Source organism: Galeopterus variegatus, unplaced genomic scaffold, assembly GCF_000696425.1.
Source record: "Galeopterus variegatus unplaced genomic scaffold, G_variegatus-3.0.2 Scaffold3393, whole genome shotgun sequence".
NCBI classification, from domain to species: Eukaryota; Metazoa; Chordata; class Mammalia; order Dermoptera; family Cynocephalidae; genus Galeopterus; species Galeopterus variegatus.
This window is the reverse complement of record NW_007729504.1, coordinates 118,094-138,354: the sequence shown is the minus strand read 5'-3', so window position 1 is coordinate 138,354 and position 20,261 is coordinate 118,094. Positions and strand designations below refer to the sequence as shown.

The window sequence follows — 20,261 nt, the reverse complement described above, 5'->3', positions numbered from 1 at the left end:
TTCCAGCCCATGGTTAAGGAAAAAAAGGTTGTATTTCCTCTATTCCTATAATGCACTGCAAACAATCTACCATATACAAAAGCGTGAACTGAACTCACTCTATGCAGTAAATTTCAATTCAAAAGCCTTCTTTAAACACCCAGCCTCTATTTACAATAGCCAAGAGTTGGAACCAACCTAAAAATCCATTATCAGATGACTGGATAAGGAAAATGTGGAATATTTACATATGGAATACTACTCAGCCATAAAAAAGAATGAAATTTGCCATTTGCTGCAACATAGATGAGCTTGGAGAAAATTTGCATTAAGTGAAATAAGCCAGGCACAGAAAGAGAAATACTGCATGTCTTCATTCATAAGTGGGAGCTAAAAAAATAAATAAATAAACAAATAGAAAGATAAAACAATCACAATAATATATTGAACTTTCAAAAGGAGAGAACAGAATTGAGGTTACTAGAGGTGAGAAAGGGGGAGGGGGGTAAGGGAGGAATTGGTAAGGGGCCACGAAAAGCAATTACACAGTATAATGTTGAATATACTAATTATCCTGGTTTGAGCATCACATATTGCACACAGATATTGATATTCAATGCTGTACCCCACAGATATATACAATCAACTATGTTTCAATAAAAAAAAATAATAAAATAAAGGCTAAATAACATTCTCCTGTAAAAAAAAAAAAAAGTACTACCCAGCCAGTTAGAGAGGAGAGTGATGAGAAATTTTGACAAGTATTTTTCAAATAGGCAAACTACCCTGCCCAGATTCAATGAAAGCATTAGTAACTCATTGCATTCTGTGATTTTTATTCTCTGTGCTGGCCATATAACCTGCAAAACAAAAGCTGAAGCACTTTCCATGTGCCATTCGTCCCTCCCCAAAGTAGTAGACAGGAAAGTTTGAGGCTGGGCAGGTAAAGCAGAGATGTATCTATTTTCCTGAAACACTTCTAACCTTACTTGATTGATTCCAATGTTCAAGTATTTCCTTAACAGACAACATACAACTCTTTCAAAGACAATCTGTTAAAAGATTGGAAAGAAATAGTGTTTTTTCCCTAATGTTTAGTGAGCCAGGACTTGAATAAGTTTGTTAGCAAAATGCTAGTGTAATAACTATATTGGGAGAGTTGCCTCTCACTTTGCAGGGAGGCAGTAGAGTCAGAAAGAAGGGACATCAAGTGTGGAGCTTCAGCCGTGATGAGGTCATGATACTTTCCACAGTCTCAATGACGGGATCCAAAGCATTTTATAATTTTCTTATTAATATTCAATGCATCACCACTAAAAAAGAGAATGTAAGCTATTCTTACTTCCTTCTTCTAGAAAATGAAATTGAAGTACAGAGTTAAATAATTTGTTTCACTCTGTTCCAGGAAGCAATGGGGAGGAGGGTACCTTCTTCCTGGATCACCAGAACAGCTCCACTGCTGCAGCCTGCAGACTCACCTTCACGCCCTAGCTGGGGGACACACTGAATCACAGTTCCATCAACTTTTGTTCCCTATGATTGTAGCTGTAGAAATTCAGAAATGTTCTAAGAAATGAGGAGAATGAAAAGGATCTAGATAAAATTCAAAAGGATATCCATCATTCAGCATACAGTAACAGACACAAAGAGAAACCAGATGAGTAGGTGCTGCCCTTGGGGACCATGTGCATTCCTAGGGATAAGAGGCCTGAAGATATAACTCACAGGTCTTGGGAACCACTAGGACTAAGGCAAGGAGGAGACTGACAGACAAGGACACTATTATGGCCAGCGTAGATGCCTGGGGGAATTCTAAAAGGAAAACCATTTAGAAGGACAAGGTAAAGCACACTCTCTCCAGCCCTAGGATTGGAGTGTTCTGGAGGTTGGGCTCTTGTCAATGCCTGTATCTAATTTTTGCTATTAGTATTCCCCATTCTGGATCTCTTTCTTCCTTCTCTAGCCTGACAAAGCTGTTCTTGACCTCTTCAGGAGAAGATTTGATAGACCAGTTCAGAGGGATCAGTAATGATAGAAAGTTTGGCATCCACAGTAACCATGGAGGAGATATTCTGGCTTGAGAGCTCTCCCAGCATGCTGTAGACAACTACTTACTCTGTGCATTGACTTTTTTTTTTGAGACCGACCGCACAGTGCTCAGCCAGTGAGCACCCTGGCCATCCCTATATAGGATCCGAACCCGGGGCGGGAGCGCTTCTGTGCATTGACTTAAGGCCAGCTTGACTCCAGAATTGTCTAGGAGAAAAATTTCCCTCAGTCCTACTCCTAAGAATTGCCTTTAATTTTTGCTTGAGAAGGATAATTAGAGATGATAGCGGCATCCCTGAAAGCTTGGGATATTTGGCTGCATCCCTCTCCTTGGATGATAGCCTGGAGGGCAATCATCAGACTTCCTCTGGGGACATGTTCAGAGTCATGTTACCTCACTTAAACCAGTTTTAAGCACTATGCACAAGAGCTTTGCAATAACTTAAGGATCTTGTTAAAATGCAGGTGCAGAATCAGTAGGTCTGCACGGGGGGTCTGGAGTTAGTTATACATTTCTACTAATATCCCAGGTGATACCCATGCTGCTAGTTGAGTACCTCTGTGTCTAGGAACAAAACAGACAGCTCCTCTCCAAAGCAGACCTTAGATTCAGGTAACCCAGAATTCATAATCCCTTCTCTGCCACTTTTCAGATGGGTGACCTAGAGCAGGTGACCTAATTCTTCTATTCTTTCCTCATCTATAAACCAGGGTAAATAATAATACCTACCTCAAAGGAGGTACAAATACTGGACAGTACAGAGTGGGTTCTCAGCAATGTTGGTTAAAGCAGATTCTCTTTTCAACAGCATGGAAAACAGTTAATTCGCAGATAAACCAGGGTAAATAATAATACCTACCTCAAAGGAGGTACAAATACTGGACAGTACAGAGGGGGTTCTCAGCAATGTTGGTTAAAGCAGATTCTCTTTTCAACAGCATGGAAAACAGTTAATTCGCAGAAGCATACCCAGTCCCTCAAAGACTCTAAGGTCTCCAGAGGGAATTACTGAGAATGCAAAGCACAGAACACCCTCAGAAACTGGAGGAGTCACTGAAAACTCTTCATCACCATGTCATCCTGTATATCCACAAACACTTCCCAAAACAGCATTATCCTGTATTTGTTTGAGTGACATATAACATTAAGATCTAATACATGATTTCCCAGCTAAGAAATTCCCAAACTCCAGATTGTGGGGAAAGGAAGCATTTCTAAAGAGGCCAGCTCACCTAGATTTAACCAATATCAGTGCATTTAAGCTTCTTTAACCTTCACATTTTCCTTTTCCAAAAGTCAGATTCCCCCCTGCATTAAGAACTGCTGTCCGAGTACATTATAAAGTTCTTTGATCTAAAATGTCCCGTTTACACAAGAATTATAAAAATTTGTTTACTATACGAATCAGAATAGTCTTATACTTGGAATTCTTTGTCATAGGTGAAGAAACAAACCTTCACCACATCTCTACATTTTGAAAAGCAAACCACAGCACTGTAAATGTGTCTAGTTTTTGCCTGGCTAAATATCACCACTCCCTTGTACACATTAATCTTTTAACCCCAAAACCTAAAGTATGTGAACATAAATGTCATCATAAATATCAGGCTCCAGAATAATCTATAGTCTGTGTGCATAGAGAGAGGGCATATAATTTTTTTAAGAAAACTCTCTCCCTTTCTCTCACTTTCTCCATCACACACCCAGAAAAACCTCTATTTACAGAAAGCCACACCTATCACTAAGGGCTGACCAACCTTTCAAAAAACATTAAGAGCAAACATTAAGAGCCACTCAAAACCAAAGGAAATGCCAAGACACTAGAAAAAAAGTTCTCTTAATGCAAATGAAGCTACTAGAATTTGTGAGGAGTGGAAATAAACAAAACAATTAACAATTAGCATGTCTCCTTTGAGATTATCTGGCCCTTGGAGGCAAGCAACACCAGATCCCACGTAGGCAGTGATCGGTTAGTCTTAGAGAAAAACAAAGGCAGTAAATACGCTTCTTTAAGTCAGAACAGATATATAAACTTTGTCAGGAAATTTTATGTTCTGAAGGGCCATATAGCTGAACAAGGAAAATCTTTTATCCTATCTCTTAATCTGGCAGTGATCTTTCATATCAACAAAAACAGCCTAAGCACTCCTCCCCAGCAGTTAGAAAAGCTTAACTCAGGGGTAGAGGGAGGGTGGGTGGGAAGGAAGAGAGTGGGGGGAAGGAGCGGGAGTGCTCCTCAGGTCAGCGTGGCCTTGGAGGGCAGAACCAGCTAGAACAGGCTGCCACCTCCATGCCAGGTGGGTGCCTGACCTGCAATGGCTCCATCTGAGTTGGGAACTTTTGAGTGGAAAGGGCCCTGGTGAATTCTGTTTTCATTTCTGCTGGGTAAGAGCAGCACCACCCCTTGGGAGGACAAGTCAGGACTGGCTGTATGGCAATTGCTTAGCCTCTCAGTGCAAGAGGAGTTGGAAGAAAAGAAGAGAGAATCAGACGTAAAAGCCTTTCCAGCCCACCCAGCTTCCCTCCGCAGTCACTGCCTCCTGCAGGAGCTCACTGATTTCACTAATCTCCTGCTCTATTAAAAGAAAATGCAAGAGGAAGCCCTAGTGGTTCCTAGTGGTTTTATCTGAGGGGGCTATTTTTATCTTTGAAAAACATTTCCAGTTTTCAATTAGTTGTCTACTTTACTCCGCTGACTCATCCATCATTCATTCATTGGAGGCTGCGTTGCTGCAACCAAGTTGAATTGGAAGGGTTTTGGCCCTCTAGGCACTTTGGGTCTAGAGTCTTTGGGGAAGAGTTTGGTTCAATTCAGCAAAGCTGCTGATTCCCACAGGCCAGTCATTGCCCTAGGTGATGGAAATACAAAAAGAGCCAAGAGCATGACCCAGTGTCCCCTTCAGGAGTTTACAGCCAAGTAGGGCAGAGCAACAGACAAATGTTTTATGAATTAATGTCACTCGAAAACCTCTGATTGGCAGGAGGACTCAAACCTACCCTGCCTTTCTCACCTCCTCCATTTCTTGTCTACAAGCCACTGAACATTCCTCACTCCAATGTTTTAGCTGGTGATCATACATGTCTTTCCAGATCACGCAGGTTCCCTGGACTAAACCCCTTCTCTCCTGCCACTCACATAGGAGGCCATTTCATTTATACTCTGTAGAGCTTGGGATACTCACCTCTCCACCTGGAGCTGAGCATAGAAAACATACTGCAAAAAGCTCAAAAAGTGCAGATCTGCCAATTTTGATACTTTTTTTTTTTTTTTTTTTGGTGGCTGGACCAGTACAGGGATCCAAACCAATTTTGTAACTCGATGAGTTCCACTACAAAGATTTCATGAGGACAGTGACATTACCAGTCTTTGGATTACCTGTGTGTGAATTTTAAACATCTGAATTCATCCTGTCCTCCAAAATCACATGCAATAAACTACTGCAAAATCCCATTTCAATTCTTTCTTTACACAAACAAAAACACAGAAGAACAAACAAAACAAACAAAAAACTTCCCTTGGATTGAGTTATTGTTACAATTATTATTGGCACTCAATCAAAAAAATCACAGATTTTAATGAATAGTTTATATAAAAGAAAAAAATCACTGAAAATGAATCTCACAGTCTTTTTTTTTATTTTTTTTTCCTTTTTGTCTTTTTTCGTGTCTGGCAATGGATCGCAACCCTCAGTGTCGCGCCCGTACCGGACCGGGACCAGCAACGGGATCGCAACCCTCGGTGCTGTGCCCGCACCTCGCTCAGCCAGTGAGCAGGAACCAGTCTGTATGTGGGATCCGAACCCTTGGCGGGAGCGCCGCTGCGCTCCTAAGCGGCGCACTGTAGCAGTGCGCCACCGGGCTGGCCCCCATTTCAATTCTTTCAATTTCTTCTGCCATCTATTATCTTTGCCTATTTCTTAAACATCTACACTTGTGAAAATCACTGGCAACCTATAGAATAGATTCCTTTTTCTGGGAGACCTATCTTTCTTTGCAGATTCCTACAGTTTTGGGGGTGGGGGAGGTAGGTGTGTGCTCTGGTTTCAATATTACAGCTGTTTGATGAGTGAAGGAAGGCACCAGGTGATAGAGACTGCTTTCTACTGCCTTCTGTGGATGAGCGACTCAGCTTTCAGGTGCCCTTTTAAGTATCTATCTGTCTTCTCTTCTCTGTCCTCAACAACCCATCTTCCCAAAGGGCAAGCCGAAGGAAGGGAGGTGTGACATATCAGACTACTTCATTCCAGCTAAAATCAAAGGCTCTAGTGACATTTGGATCACATGGTACTTTCAACCAATCCACTCCTGTTTCTTTCCATCACCTGAGTAACCAAGAGCAGGGTTCACTGGAGTGGATTTTGTGAGTGCTCCAGTGTGTTGGCAGTTCTGCATTCTGCTTTTGTCCCTCAGATAAAGACCTAGAGTGCAATTTTAAAGAATGTATACTCACCAGGAAGAAGGAACTACACCATTTTTTCCCCATTAAATTGTAAAATAGTATTGTATCCCTAGAATGGCAAGTCACAAAACAGACAGAAGGGGTGGGGAGAGGTTGGGAAACAAAGCTACCTGAAATGTAACTGATCAGAGAGGAAAGATAAAATGTGCATAAACAATCATAAAATCTATGTAGATAAAGTGCCATGAGATTTTGAAGAAGGAGATAACTTTCAACTATGAAACTCCAAGAAGGTGGAATTAGGGTTGGACTAAAAACCAACCAAAAACTAAACTGTTGGGATGGGGACAGGGAGGGAATTGATTCCAGCCAGACACAAGCTGCAGGTGGAGAACACCCAAGCCTGTAAGCGGAGCAGCAAGTGGTTGAATTTGGTCAGAAGGTCTAGGTGAGAGACAAAGTAAGAAGCCACACTGCAGAGGTGGAGCCCTAGGACTTGGCAAGGGGTAGAATCTTGCAATTCACGACATTTTATATTGGAGTACATAAAATACATCTTTACCAACAACACTTATATACAACTACTGAAAAAAACTGAAGACTCTGATTCATCGCCCCAAACAAAGAGGACAGTGCCTCGTTGTCTCTGTAGAGCAGACAATGCTTGACACACTGGCCTGGAGAGGTGCTAGGCAGGGCCGCATGGAGGAGGGTAAAGAGGGCCTGATATGGGAGAACAGAGCTCCCCTTCTTTTGGTGGCCCTAATTATGTTTCCTCACCTCTGAGCAGGTGCAAACTATGTTTCCTGCCTTCTAAGGCCCTCCTTATCCCTCCTGGGTCCAGAAGGAAACTTCCAGTAGAAGATGGACAAGAGGCCTTGTGGGAAACAAAGGCACACTAGACGGAGGACTTGGCTGGGGTGTGGGAAAGGGCAAGACAAAGGGCTGGAAAGAAGAGGCTATCCCAGTTTTTCTACATCCCAAGTCCTAGTCCTAGATCATGGAAACAAGGCACAGAAATCTGCTCCAGAGTCCAGTCATTGGAGCCCAGCAATCGCCTTCCTATGTGCTCTCAATTAGTAAATACTAATCCTCACCAGGAAAATGATGGGCTTTCAATTACTTTGCATAAAGTCAAAACTTTATGCCCCTGATTTATATTTGAAATCTGTACTGGACATATTTCACTTTGTGATTACAGAAAAATATGAAAACCTAAACATGAAACCAATGCCATGACACTGTTTTTATGTTTTCGTATTTTGTTATTCTAAAAAATCAAGTTAGTTGTCAGCAAATATCTACCACTGCCTCACATTAACTTGTCTTATTAGTTTAGTGTCTCTGAGAATCTTACAAAAAATTATTTTAACTTACTTCTTTCAGCCTCCCTTCTCTCTAATAATAATGCTTTATGATGTCTGACTTTCAAACATCCAGTAAAAACAGCTTTAGGGCCAGGATACCTGGACTGTGGGTCAAGAGACTAGTGCCAATTCTAGTCTCTGCCAACTCCAGAGCCAACTCTGCTATTAATTCACCACGTGACCTAGGGACCAAGGTCAGGCCACTTAAATTCTCTGGACCTTAGAGGTCATTCGGGGAGGCCATGGACCACTTTAGGGATTTATGAATCTGTGCCCCAGGAAAAAATGCAGAGATGAACAAAGACAGAAACAATTTCATAGACACCCCCTCCAAGTGGTTTCTGGGATAGTTCTCAACTTGAAATTGTATATTTAAAGGTATCTGATCATTGAAAGAAACAAGTATTATTTCTACAGCCATTACCATGAAATAGGTACTTATAAGGAGGTATGAAGAGACTAGTAACCACAAACTCACCTACCAATTGTACCTAAAGGTAGTACCTGAGTAGGACAAGGACTGTAGGGTCAGGGAGCCACCCCTGTCCTGTACACCAAGACTAGAGATGACAGTACACCACTGCCGGACCCTACTGTGGATGAGACTCAGCCAAGCTTGAGGAAGTCCCCTCAGTGACTGGAGATGTCTACATTATTCTGTAAAACAAAATCCCTTCTGTTAAAGGTCAAAGGGAAGCTACTTGTTTTGGTTCTCTGAGACATATGCCTTCTTCCAGTCCAAAGAGAAGTTAGTGCCAAGTTCTGCTTTATTTAAAAATGAATGTAATGTGGAGATATTTACAGATGAAATGCTATGCTATACTATCTGAGATTCACCTCAAAATAAACCAGAGGAAGGTGAGAATAGAGAAAACAAGATTGGCCATGAGTTGTCACTTGTTGGCATGGAGGGTCTACTTTTCTCTCCACTTGTGTAGTTTTACATTTTCCATCGAGAGAGAGAGAACGTCAAAGTGAAAGATCTGTAGGTTAATGGATTTTTTGAGCCCTGTGCACAAAGCTAAATTAATCCTACTCAATTTACATCTTGTTGAGGAGCCCACAGATAGCACAATCTGTGGCTCACAGAATATGGAATTGACACAGAGTTATTTTGGGAACCATATAACAGTCCAAAAGACATGACTTTCAACCAAGGAAAAAAAGCTTTTTTGTGTGAGTGAGGAAATGTCTTTCTCCACGTGGACAGCACAGAGCTGGCTGAAAAGGTAGAATTAGGCAGCGAGGAGTACTGTCCCCACCTTGGTAGGCCGGATTCCACCCTTCTGTCCAACAGGCCACTAGTCCCGTCTGACTGGCATGATTCATTGCTCTGTAAGTTTGGACATAAGTTGAATATTTGTTATTTTCACAAAGCTCCACTTAACAGATAGAAAATGATTTTTCTTCTTCTTAGCTTCTGCTTTTACCTTTTTTCCAACTAAAATAGCAATTTTAGAATCCGACTGAGTCTCCATCAACACAATAGAACTGCAGCCCCAATTCCTCATTCTGGGGAAACAACACTGGACATATCAGGAGCAACACTGGCTTCTCTGTCAGATGCAAGGATTCAGAGGATCAGCTGGGAAACTGGAGCTACCAGTGAATCTATTCCTGCCTCAATGTACTCACCCAGTGAAGGAAAGTCAACAGAGAAAAGGCTGAGTTTGGAGAACTCTATCTGAGCCCTCAGGTGACTCCGCATTGACTCTGGGCTTGGCCATGGGATTTGTGTGGGCCAATGTGGATGATAGGAAGCCTTATGCAAGTAGAAGTTTAAAAAATGCATGTGTATTTGCAGCTTGCACTCTCTTGCTGTTCTTGGGAATCCTGTGGTGTGACCACTACTATGTAAACAAGCCAGGACTAGCCTGTTGTGACAAGAGATACACGGCCAAGTCATCTCCATTGCCCCAGCTGAAATCGGGCCAAATACCAGACATGTGAGTGAGGCCATTCTAGATCATCCGGCCTCAGCCAAGCCACCAGCTGACCACAGGGATCAGATGAGCGAGCCCAGACCAGAACTGCCCAGTTAATGCACAAAATCATGAGAAATAATAAATGTTTATTACTTAAGCCACCAAGTTTGGAATGATTTGTTCCACTAAAAGCTGATGGACACAGTCTTAGGTGATTAACAGATGCTGAGATTAAACATCCTGGGACATACCCCCTTATGGGTCTTTACGCAACAGTCAATGGGACTTAATATTGATTTGATCGTATGTCAACTATCATTAAAATAACTTGACATAGGTCCAAAATTGACCATATTCCTTAATATTCATATTAAGGCAATGCTTATTACAACTCTTGGAATGATATTGTACGGGCTTCAGTGGTTTATGAATCTCCTAAGATTGAATGAAGAATTTTGTGTGTTTATATGCATTTTTTCTTCTTAATTGGAAAAAGATGTTAAAAGTACAGAGAATAACAAAGAAATATCTATGTATACACTGCCTAGAATTAATGACACTATTTTATCGTATTTGTTTTGGATTTCTTTTTTGTATATAAAGCAAATAAAACATTACTGATAGCACTGAAATTAGTCTACTGACCCAGTTGTCTCCCTTTCCTCCTTTCCCTTTCAATATTTTGAATATGGATTTTTCTCATCCATCGATTTATATCTTAAAAATAATACATACATATACATATGTATGTGCACACATTTATAAGTGCATAGATACCAAAACAATATATAGTCTTGTTTTGTGTTTTTGAAATTTTTCTTAAATGGTTTCATATACATCTTTCTACAATTAGCTTCTTCACCAAAACTACCTTTGTAAGATCTATCCATATTGATCTCACAAAGCCATATGAATTTATGTGTTTCTCTACTAATGACATTTAGACTGTTCTTGATTTTTTTTTTATGCTTTATTTTCTGGGGTTTTTTTTTTGCTATTACAAACACCATCTGGGAACAGGCCAATAGCTTCTCACATGTTATCAGACGGCCTCAGGACCCTCTTCCCCCAAATATTAGGAATCTCTGTTAGACAATGTAGTGGAGGAAAGGGGAATCACCACCATTTTACAGGCATATTTCTGTATTAGAGCACTGCCAAGCATTGGAGGAAGCCACCTTTATTTACACTCTTAAAATATCTTAATAGATGCTTCTATATTCAAATCCAAAATGTCCTTTAATAAAGGTCTGAATCTACTGGGACACTAAATCTGCCCCCCCCCCTTTTTCATTGAAAATTCCTTAGATTCAGACAATGATCCTGTCAAACATTCTGTTACCAAGTAATGTTCTCCTACATTGCTATCAATATCAATGTTGGTCACATCAAAGAAATTACTAAGAGATTAACAATATGATATCCTAAGTTTTTTGTTGTTCTTTTCTGTCATGTATATAAAAATTAAATGGCTAAATTTCTTGTGGTTATCTCATTTCCTTTATTTTCTATTTTTTAACCTAATTGAGATCTGACAGTTTTCTAGTACGACTTTTACTTCTATGCTTGATCCCAGTGTGACATCACCTAGTCCTAAAGAAAGGAAATTAAAATTCAGACCCTTACTACTCATAATAGACAATATTCTCAAGTGTAATCGTCCTACCCTGGAATTGAGTAAAATCAACCAAAAAAAAAAAAAATGGTATATTTTTTAACAGTCTTACTTTTCCTCAAGAGTATGTGAAATTATAAAATGTTACACAAATACTTAGTCTCAGAATTGTCAAATTTAGAAATAATTTATTCATTGCTTTTTAAAAAGCATGGGGTTAGATCTGTCTGGTTACATACAAACTGTGTGGCCCTGAATATTTCCCTTTCCCTTGCCACACTTTTTCTTACCTGTAAAATTGCAACAAAAATCATCATTGGTGCTAGGATGAAATGAAATCACATATATATATGGAAGCCCTTTGTTATTTCTCCACTCAGCGGTGAGCTGCTCTTAAGTGGAGGCAGTGCCTATTTCATCTTTGATTTCCTGGCAGTTGGCAATGTATTTGGTGAGGATTCCCACATACCAGTGCATGTATGCTAACCTCCTTTGCATGGCTGTCTACTCCACTCTGGGGTTCAAAGTCCTCCACCTAAAACCACTCTGGTTCTCCAGGAGGCCCAATCATGTTGGCCAAGTTGGACCCAGAGGCCCAAGCACCCACTGGCATCACAAATTTGCATGCCAATGCCAGAATCCAAAGGGAACACCAATGTTACACACCTTCAGGCCAGGACCTGGGAGTGTGGAGTATGCATCCCAAGCCCACCCATCCTGCTCTAACTCTACACCAGAGAAGGGGCTCCATGTGTCAGGAGCCACAGCAGTCTGAGCAGCCCATTACTGACCAGTAGTTTTAGTGTGTGCAAGGAGGAACTCTTCCCCTATACATACTTCTGGAGGAGATCTCCATACAGTTATGACTCAAGTTGGGTAATCAGCTACATGGGATTATTATAACACCTCCAAAATATGATAAACATGCTACCAAAGAGAAGCATTTATAAAAGAAGTAGAAAAATACAGAGCATAGACTGCATATTTGCCCCATAATTACAACTACATAGCAACAATGGGTGTTTGGATAGATTAAAAAGAAACCCAAAGACATAAAAATAATTATCACAATAGGGTGTAGTGGTATTACGGGTAATTTTTTCTAAATTTATTTCTTATACTCTCTTAAAGTTGATACAGTAGTGAATCAAAAATAAATAACAACCTTCTGTCTCCAAGCAGGCTTCCTTGAAGGGTTCCAGAAAGAAACTACCTGCTCATGTCTAGATTCTTAAGGAAATAGACTCTAATCCATCACACTTTGATGGGAAGGTCCTTATTAGACTGGGTTCTGAAAACTTGGATTCTGGCACCACATCAGCCAAAAACTAGCTATGAAACTGCAGAAGTCACTTAACCACTCTAGAACTCTATGTAAAATCAAGCAAAAGGATTTAGGATAGAATTCTTAAACTTTTTTCTGAGCTTCCTACAATGTAGCATATTATTATAAAGTGCTATGAATGAATTTTTAACAAACCCATCTGAACTCAAAACACCCAAGAGAGTGTGGCCCTCTTCAGGGCACTTCTTATACTTAATTTCTGGAAAGAGGGACCTACTCTTTAGTCTGTATGGCTTGCTCTACATGATACTGCACATCTTCAGTAGGGCTAACATTTCCCCCTTTAAAGCAGGATATAACTGCTGGCAATAGCTGAGAGGGACCTGGTGCAAAGTCTGGTGAGTAAGATGGGTGATCAGTCTGGGCACTAACATCTTAGGTAATAAACAAAATTTTTTTTAAAAAAGATTTTCTTATGTAGCACATAAGCAATCATTCAAAAGCTCTTTGAACAACAGCAATGATGTTGTTCCCATGGGGGCAACTCAGAAGGGAGGGCCGGCTTCACTCACATGTACAGTGTACATCCTATGGCATGTTAAAGCCAATGTCATTATTTCAGGGATGGCTCTTATAGTTGTACTTCTCTCAAGTGTGGCTGTCATTGAGATATGTAAAAAAAAATACTTTGCTAGGATGCCCAAAAACCTCTGATCTCTGCCAAAATAAATTCTGAAGTTGAAATTCAAAACACAATTTGTTTACCATGAGTACAGAATGTGCTTATAAGGCAGAGATGTTTATTTTTAATACCTTTGGCATTTAATCAAGTCCCAGCAAGGTAAATAAATAAATAAATATATCAAATAAAGATATTAAAAACTCACTTTAATCACAAAAACACAAGTTGCTGCATATTTGTAGAAAACAAGTAGATGATTCAAACTTGGAAAATCACGACTGTACCTAATTCCTATATATCCCACTATGAAGCTCATAATGCCTTGCACTTGTATAGAGGTTTTAAAATATTTCTGCCTTTTGAAGCTAATGAAAAGAGCTTTCACAAGTTCTTACCGAGTAATGAGACACAGTCCTCATCTCATCAGGAAATGCAAAGTACGACATGTTTTTTTCTTTTATTTAATCTCATATGAGCTCATGACATGCTAACACTAGGCACAGGAGCAAAAAGTCAGAGTCCAAGTCATCAACATGCTCCCTGCTGCTCATTATCTAGCCCCAGAGATAATTCCTAAAAGAGAACTTGAACTCATGAGATTCAACTGGGAAAAGAGTAACAAAAGAAGTCCATCATGCACCATATTGGGGTCCAGGGTATTTGAGGAGGAACTTAAAGGATAAGAAAGAGAAGTTCAATCCACAGCCTCACCACTCCATGGAACCATCTACACTGGTGTTTGGATAGCTCCAAATAGTAGCAGCTGGATGCAAATTTTCCCTGTTTTAGTAGCTTAGAGATTCTCTCAGCTGAAAATACCAGGCAACTCCCTCTCTTTAGAGAGAACCCAGTGGGAAGGTGTGAGTGGATCAATAAAAATCTAATGTCATGACAGGGTGTGGCTGAAGTACTGCTGTCCCTGCTGGTGAGTGAACAGGAGGAACCACTATGGTTCACAGAGAACACCACACTGAGACTCACCCAGTGGGAAGGTGTGAGTGGATCAATAAAAATCTAATGTCATGACAGGGTGTGGCTGAAGTTCTGCTGTCCCTGCTGGTGAGTGAACAGGAGGAACCACTATGGTTCACAGAGAACACCACACTGAGACTCATAACAGAGTGGCTGCAAACAGCTGACATGCGGATGCATTTGTTTGGCTCCCCAGCTATGACCAGAACACTTAAAAATTGGCTGATATGGCATAAAAATCAGGATTTCCAGCTTCTCTTGAAAAACAAGACAATTTGGTAATATGACCGATGTAACCATGGGGTAGGGTCGAGTAGTGGTGCTTCTTTAAGTGGGGCTTGCTTTACATAGGTGACACCTACTCTCCAGAGGACGGCCTCCCCCCCATCAAATCGTATCCTGGCCTCCACAGACCTTGGAGTTTGCAACCACTGGTAAAACTTTAGCCCCCAGCAAAACAGTAAAAGAAGTGGCTTTCAGCTCCAGCAACTGTCCACTTCCTACACCTCTCCATCTGCTGTCCCACTGGGCTGGCCAAATATTCCCCACTAGGATGGCCCACCCACATTGGCCCCTAGATAATGTCCTGGACTGTAGATTGTTCCATAACCTCTCTGCCTCCAACACAACTTTTCAGGGCTTTACCCCATTCCTTTCTATTTTTGTTTTGCTGTTCTCGTATTCTGCTATTTTGGACAGGAGACTACTATCAATCTGATAAACTAATCAATGGAAATGAACTAGATTACCTTCCCAGGACACATATTTGAAATGGATTTCAGACTTTCTAAACACATGCCATGACTTCACCCAAAAGAACTGACCTAACTTGTAGTCAGCTGTTCATCAGATTTCTAAGTTCTTAAGTATAGTCCTTTTTATTTTTATGTGTAATATCTATAATTTACTCACAAGTAACACGCAGGTAAGGAAAGGAGAACATACCTTGAACATTTTCAGAGGTAATGGCCAATTTGGGTCTACTCATACCTTTCTGTATATTTAATTTACAGGAACTCTATGAATCACAATTTCTAGGTGCAAAGTATGTAGCACAGCTACAGACATAGATTTCAGCCCATCAGATGGTCCAAACTGGGCACAGCCCAAAAGCAGAACTTCCTTTGCAGATGACAATAAAGCCAGATTCTACAAAGGAAACCTTAGATATGAATTACTGTTAATTATAGTCAGTGGAGATTTTTGTGCCCTCCTAAACAGTGTACACTAAATTAGGAAGATGTGCAGAGATTTTTTTTTTCCCTTCTTCAAGTCTCCTAAGGAAAACGCTACAAATAACTATTGCCTGGTAATGTTCTTGATTTTCCCAAGATGGACAAGTGACCCACTGTGAGTTATCAGAAGGAAGATAAGAGATGAGTCACAACCGAATGAGTCTTGGTAGGTTCTTGGGTACAGGTGGAGAGCCTTCCTAACAGGCTACCAAACTTCCTAAAAGACCACACTCACACATGTGTGTGCGTGTGCACCCACACACACACAAGTCCACAGTACAGGTGATCTCCCTACAGTCCAGCCAAGGGCCTACTGATGAATTATATTCTCCATGCTAATTCTCGGTCACACCCGCTAAAGAAATGTCCCTTCCCTTCTTGTTCTAAGCAACTGAGGGATACAACTGGGCAGGCCCAGACAGACGTGGAACACAAAATGAGCCTCATTTGGCTTGACAGAGTCTTATATAACCATTAAGTAGCACAACTGCGGTTTCTGATTATTTTAGATGTTGATGCTCTGTTCTAAGGCAACTTCACATATCTAATAAACAGACTTAATTTTTCATGCCAGGCAAGAAATGATTCATTTAATTTTAGCCAAATTACTGTGAATCCGGTAGACCTCTCAAAGGCACATCTCCTATTTCAGGACAGCCAGCTGTTTCAACTTTTCCACCAGTGAGTTGTGGCCCCAGCAATTATGTCTGATGCACAGATAGTCTCCTGGCGGCCCACAACATGCCCATCTATGCTGATGGCAGGGAGCCCATCAACAGGTAAAACACGCCTGTCCTCCAATAGACCAACTCTGGAAACTATTCTCTTCCTTAGACAGTGCCTGCTCTACAACCCTGTGACCAACCATCTTCTTCAACAGGAACGGGCCCCAATTGAACTTGGACTTTCCTAGGTCTCCAATAATGGCAACCTAGACTCCTTTTTAGTCTTCCTAGCACGACAAATGAGTTTAACAGAGGGAAAGTTAATTTTAATTCAGTAATGTTCTTTAAGTTCTTGACATAAACACATTGATTTTTTTTTTTTGAAATATTGAAACACAGAAAATAATTACAGCAATTCTAAAGTACTTAGGACTATCATGTTGCTAAAGTTCAAGTGGCATTAATTTTAATTCAGTAATGTTCTTTAAGTTCTTGACATAAACACATTGATTTTTTTTTTTTTTTGAAATATTGAAACACAGAAAATAATTACAGCAATTCTAAAGTACTTAGGACTATCATGTTGCTAAAGTTCAAGTGGCCAGATGCCCAACTAGGTAGCTTCACCCAAACCCATGCTCAACGTAAACAGTTCTGTGTCGGGGTTGGGTTCTTAAATGTGGGTAGACTGACTTCTTAAACCTTAAAACTAGAACAGGAAATTTATTTATGGATAAAGTATTTTCTTGGATAGTGGCAAAGATGACATAATCTTGGACTATGTAAAAAGAAAAAGCTTTGGTTGAGGATGGCTTTCAAAGGTTCTGTTTGTTTGTCTGTAGTCACTCTTTTCAGTAAACAGCACTGGGTCAAGGGCTGCTTCTGCTCTTTACACGTAGGTTCCCACGGGCCTTTGCTACATGCCCTTCTGGCTGGTCATGCGGGATATAGATTTTTAAATTAGTGCTGTGCTGGTTATCATTTAGACTTAGCTTCACTTTCACAGTCATAAAAAAACCCAACAAACCAGAAGACTAGTTCATCCAGGACTATTTGAAAAGAGCCAAGTGTGGAAACTATGAAGTCTTGCAGTAGAACTTTTCGTTTTTTTCTTTTTCTGATGGACTGCCAATCTTCTCAAAATAGAGTTCTTGCTTTTTGTGCCTCGGAAAGAAAAGTACACCGCACCAAAGCCCAAGGGATGCGGCTAAGGTTCTGCGGCGGGAGGAGTGTATCTGGGCTGGGGAGTAGGGGTAGCGAAATAGTCACAAGCGACGCAGAGAAAGAGGCAGCCACTTCCACATGTTCCCCAAGGGCCAAAGGAAAAAGAACCAGAAAAACTTGAAACTCCTGAGGACGTCTTCCTCGCTGTACACCCGCGAAGTCCCAGTCACCTCGCACTTGGGACGGGGTGGGGCCCTCCACAGGAGGTGTTTACTCGGCCTCTCCGGCGCAAAGACCCCCCTGGGCCGGCGCCCCCACCCCCCCAGGTCCAGGCCGGCTGGCTCCAGACCGCGCGGGTCACTTTCGCTCTCTGCAGCCCGCCCCCCTCCAGGTGCTCGCCCTACCTGGCGCCCCCACCTGCCTTTGTGCGGCCAGCGTGCCGGTGCCAGGCGCGACAGCTGCTGGCGCTGCCCGGCCGCCGAACCGCGGCGGGGAGGGGAGGGAGGCAGCCCGCGAGGGTGCCCGCCGCCGGGGAGGGGACGCAGGGGAGGGAAGGGGGCGCGGCGAGCTGGCCAACTTCGCCTGGGCCGGCTGGGACCCGAGGGTACAGGCGGCTGCTCCCCGCTTCCCAGCAGGAGGAAAGGAATCCCCTCCGATGGCCGTGCCCCTGAAAACAGATGTGCCCACACGCTGGCTTCCGACAGCTGGCAGCCATAGCAACCCGGCCACAAAAAGTTTCGCGACGCAGAAGGCGACTTGGAAGAAAGTTTTCCTCGGCCCCTCGCTCCCTCTGCTCCAGCCCGGGTTCACGGGAAGCAGCAGGAAATCACGACGTGCCGGCTCCCGCGTCCACCTTCTCCACCCCTGGCCTGGGCAGTGCGCCCAAGGTGGGTGCCCCGCGCCCGGGCTTCCTGCCCCATCCCAGGGTCAGGCGTCCTGGGACGCGGCGCGCCTAACTCACCATGGTGACTCGCGCCGCAGTCGCGCCTCCGCCCGGGCCGGCTGCCGGGGAGCTGGGGCTGGAACGCAGTCTCCTGGGCGAACTTCAAAAGTTGGTTCCCCTCGCCAGAAACAGGCTCTCGACACCCAAGCACTCACAGGAGCCAATGGGAACCCAGGGGGGACTCCATCCAGGCGGGATCGGCGGCGCTAGGTGAGGGCGAGACGGGGGCGACTTAGCAGGCGGGGCGCATGCTGCGGAGGGCTGCGGTCCACTCGGACCCGGAGCTCGCCGCCCGCCCCGGTGAGTCCGATGCGCTCGGCGCGTCCGCCTGGCTCCCCTGCCTCGCTCCTCTTTCTTCGGCCACTTAATCCGAACTCCTCTGGCTGAGCCTCAGCTCGGGCCGGGCAATCTGTCCATAAATGGAGAATTCAGCTCTGGCCTAACCAATCAGGGTTGGTTTTCGCAGCGCCACTCCTCAGGGAAACCTTGGTAGCCAACAAGCTTGGAGCTGCCGGAGTTTCCAAAGACCTCTGGGTCCTGTAGTCCTGCTCTCCCGACAGCCTCCAAAGGACGCTGCGGACCCGGCTCGCTCCTGGGAGCAAGACCTGGACTATTAGCGAGAAAACCCTCCGTGAAAGAGAAGTAAACCCCTCACTTCGTTTTTTGTCTTTTAACGCGAAGCTTAGAGTAGGTTTAGCTTCCAAGCTGAAATGGCATGATTTTCCCAGAACTTTTTTTTTTCTTAAGGAGGAAATATTTTATCTGCATAAAAGATCAGAGTAGTGGCAGCAACCCAAAGGAAATCCTTTTTCTTTCCTACGTCTGGATTGTGAGGAAAGTCAAAAATATCATTTCCCCCACCCCTCCTTTTACCTGAATTTCCTTGGAAAACAAAGGAAGGCTTTTTTTTTTTCTTTTCTTTTTTTTCTTTTTCCCCCTTTGGACGTTTGATGGGGAAGTTGCACGTGCAGAGAGCAGAGGGAAAGGGGAGAGATGGTGGGAAGAAGCCCCTTCCTTCCAGCCCAGTCAGCACATATCTGTTGAAAACAATCAGAAGTACCATCAGAACAGTACATTATTCCAGAGTGTCGAGTTTCAGGAAATCAGGTGGGCAATGAGGAGAAGATTGGGATGGGGGGAAAGCAGAATCCTGAAATAAAGGTAAGGAGTCTGATTTTATTATTTTGGGGCCGAGGAAGTAAACTAGGTGGGTCACAACAGGGCTGCCCTCCTAGGGTCTGTGGAAGATAAGACTTGAAAACTTCTGGGCATGGAAAAGCTAGGAAGCATAATGATTTACTATGATTTACTTTATGAAATTCAGTTGTAGCCCTTCACTTGAATATAGGATTATAGAGTTGAAAGGATGTTAAAAGGATCCTGTTGAAAGATAAGGATGTTTACCCTTGTCTAGAAAGGGTAAAAAAAAAATGTGGTGTATCCATACAATGGAATATCATTCAGCCACAAAAAAGAATAAAGTACTGATACACACTACAACATGGACGAACCTTGAAAATATGTTAAGTGAAAGAAGCCAGGCACAAAAGACCACATATTATGGATTTCATTGATCTGAAAGTTAAGAATAGGGAAATCTGCAGAGACAGAAAGTAGATTAGTGGTTTGACAGGTGCTGGGGGGAGGAGGGACAAGAGTAATTACTAATAAGTGTGCATTTTCTTATTGAGGTGATAAAAATACTCTGGAATTGGATAGTGATGATGGTTGCACAACTGTGAATATACTAAAAAAACCACTGATTTGTACATTTTAAAAAGGTGAATCTTATGGTATGTGAATTATATCTCAATTTTTAAAAGGGAAAGAAAATTATATTGTCCAAATTCTTGTAGTAATCATTCACTCAGTTAGGCAATAAACTTAATTGAATGCTTACCATAAGACTGCGTGGATAAAACTGTGAGTATACATTGTCCCTGCCTTCGCTGAGCTTGCAGTTTTAGAAGGGGAGAGACA

The 20,261-nt window shown here is 42.4% G+C and overlaps 1 protein-coding gene across 1 annotated transcript in view; it reads right to left on the bottom strand.

Annotated features, from left to right (window-relative positions):
* Positions 1 to 18,665, bottom strand: part of LOC103600578 (unconventional myosin-Ie-like) — a gene marked incomplete at its 3' end in the record, with an annotated part of 111,726 nt that extends 93,061 nt beyond the window's left edge. Inside the window, exon 1 of the mRNA XM_008584869.1 lies at positions 18,300 to 18,665. Within this exon, the coding sequence (XP_008583091.1) occupies positions 18,300 to 18,302 (3 nt within the window). The remainder of the gene's footprint in view (positions 1 to 18,299) is intronic.
* Positions 18,666 to 20,261: the final 1,596 nt, after the last annotated feature.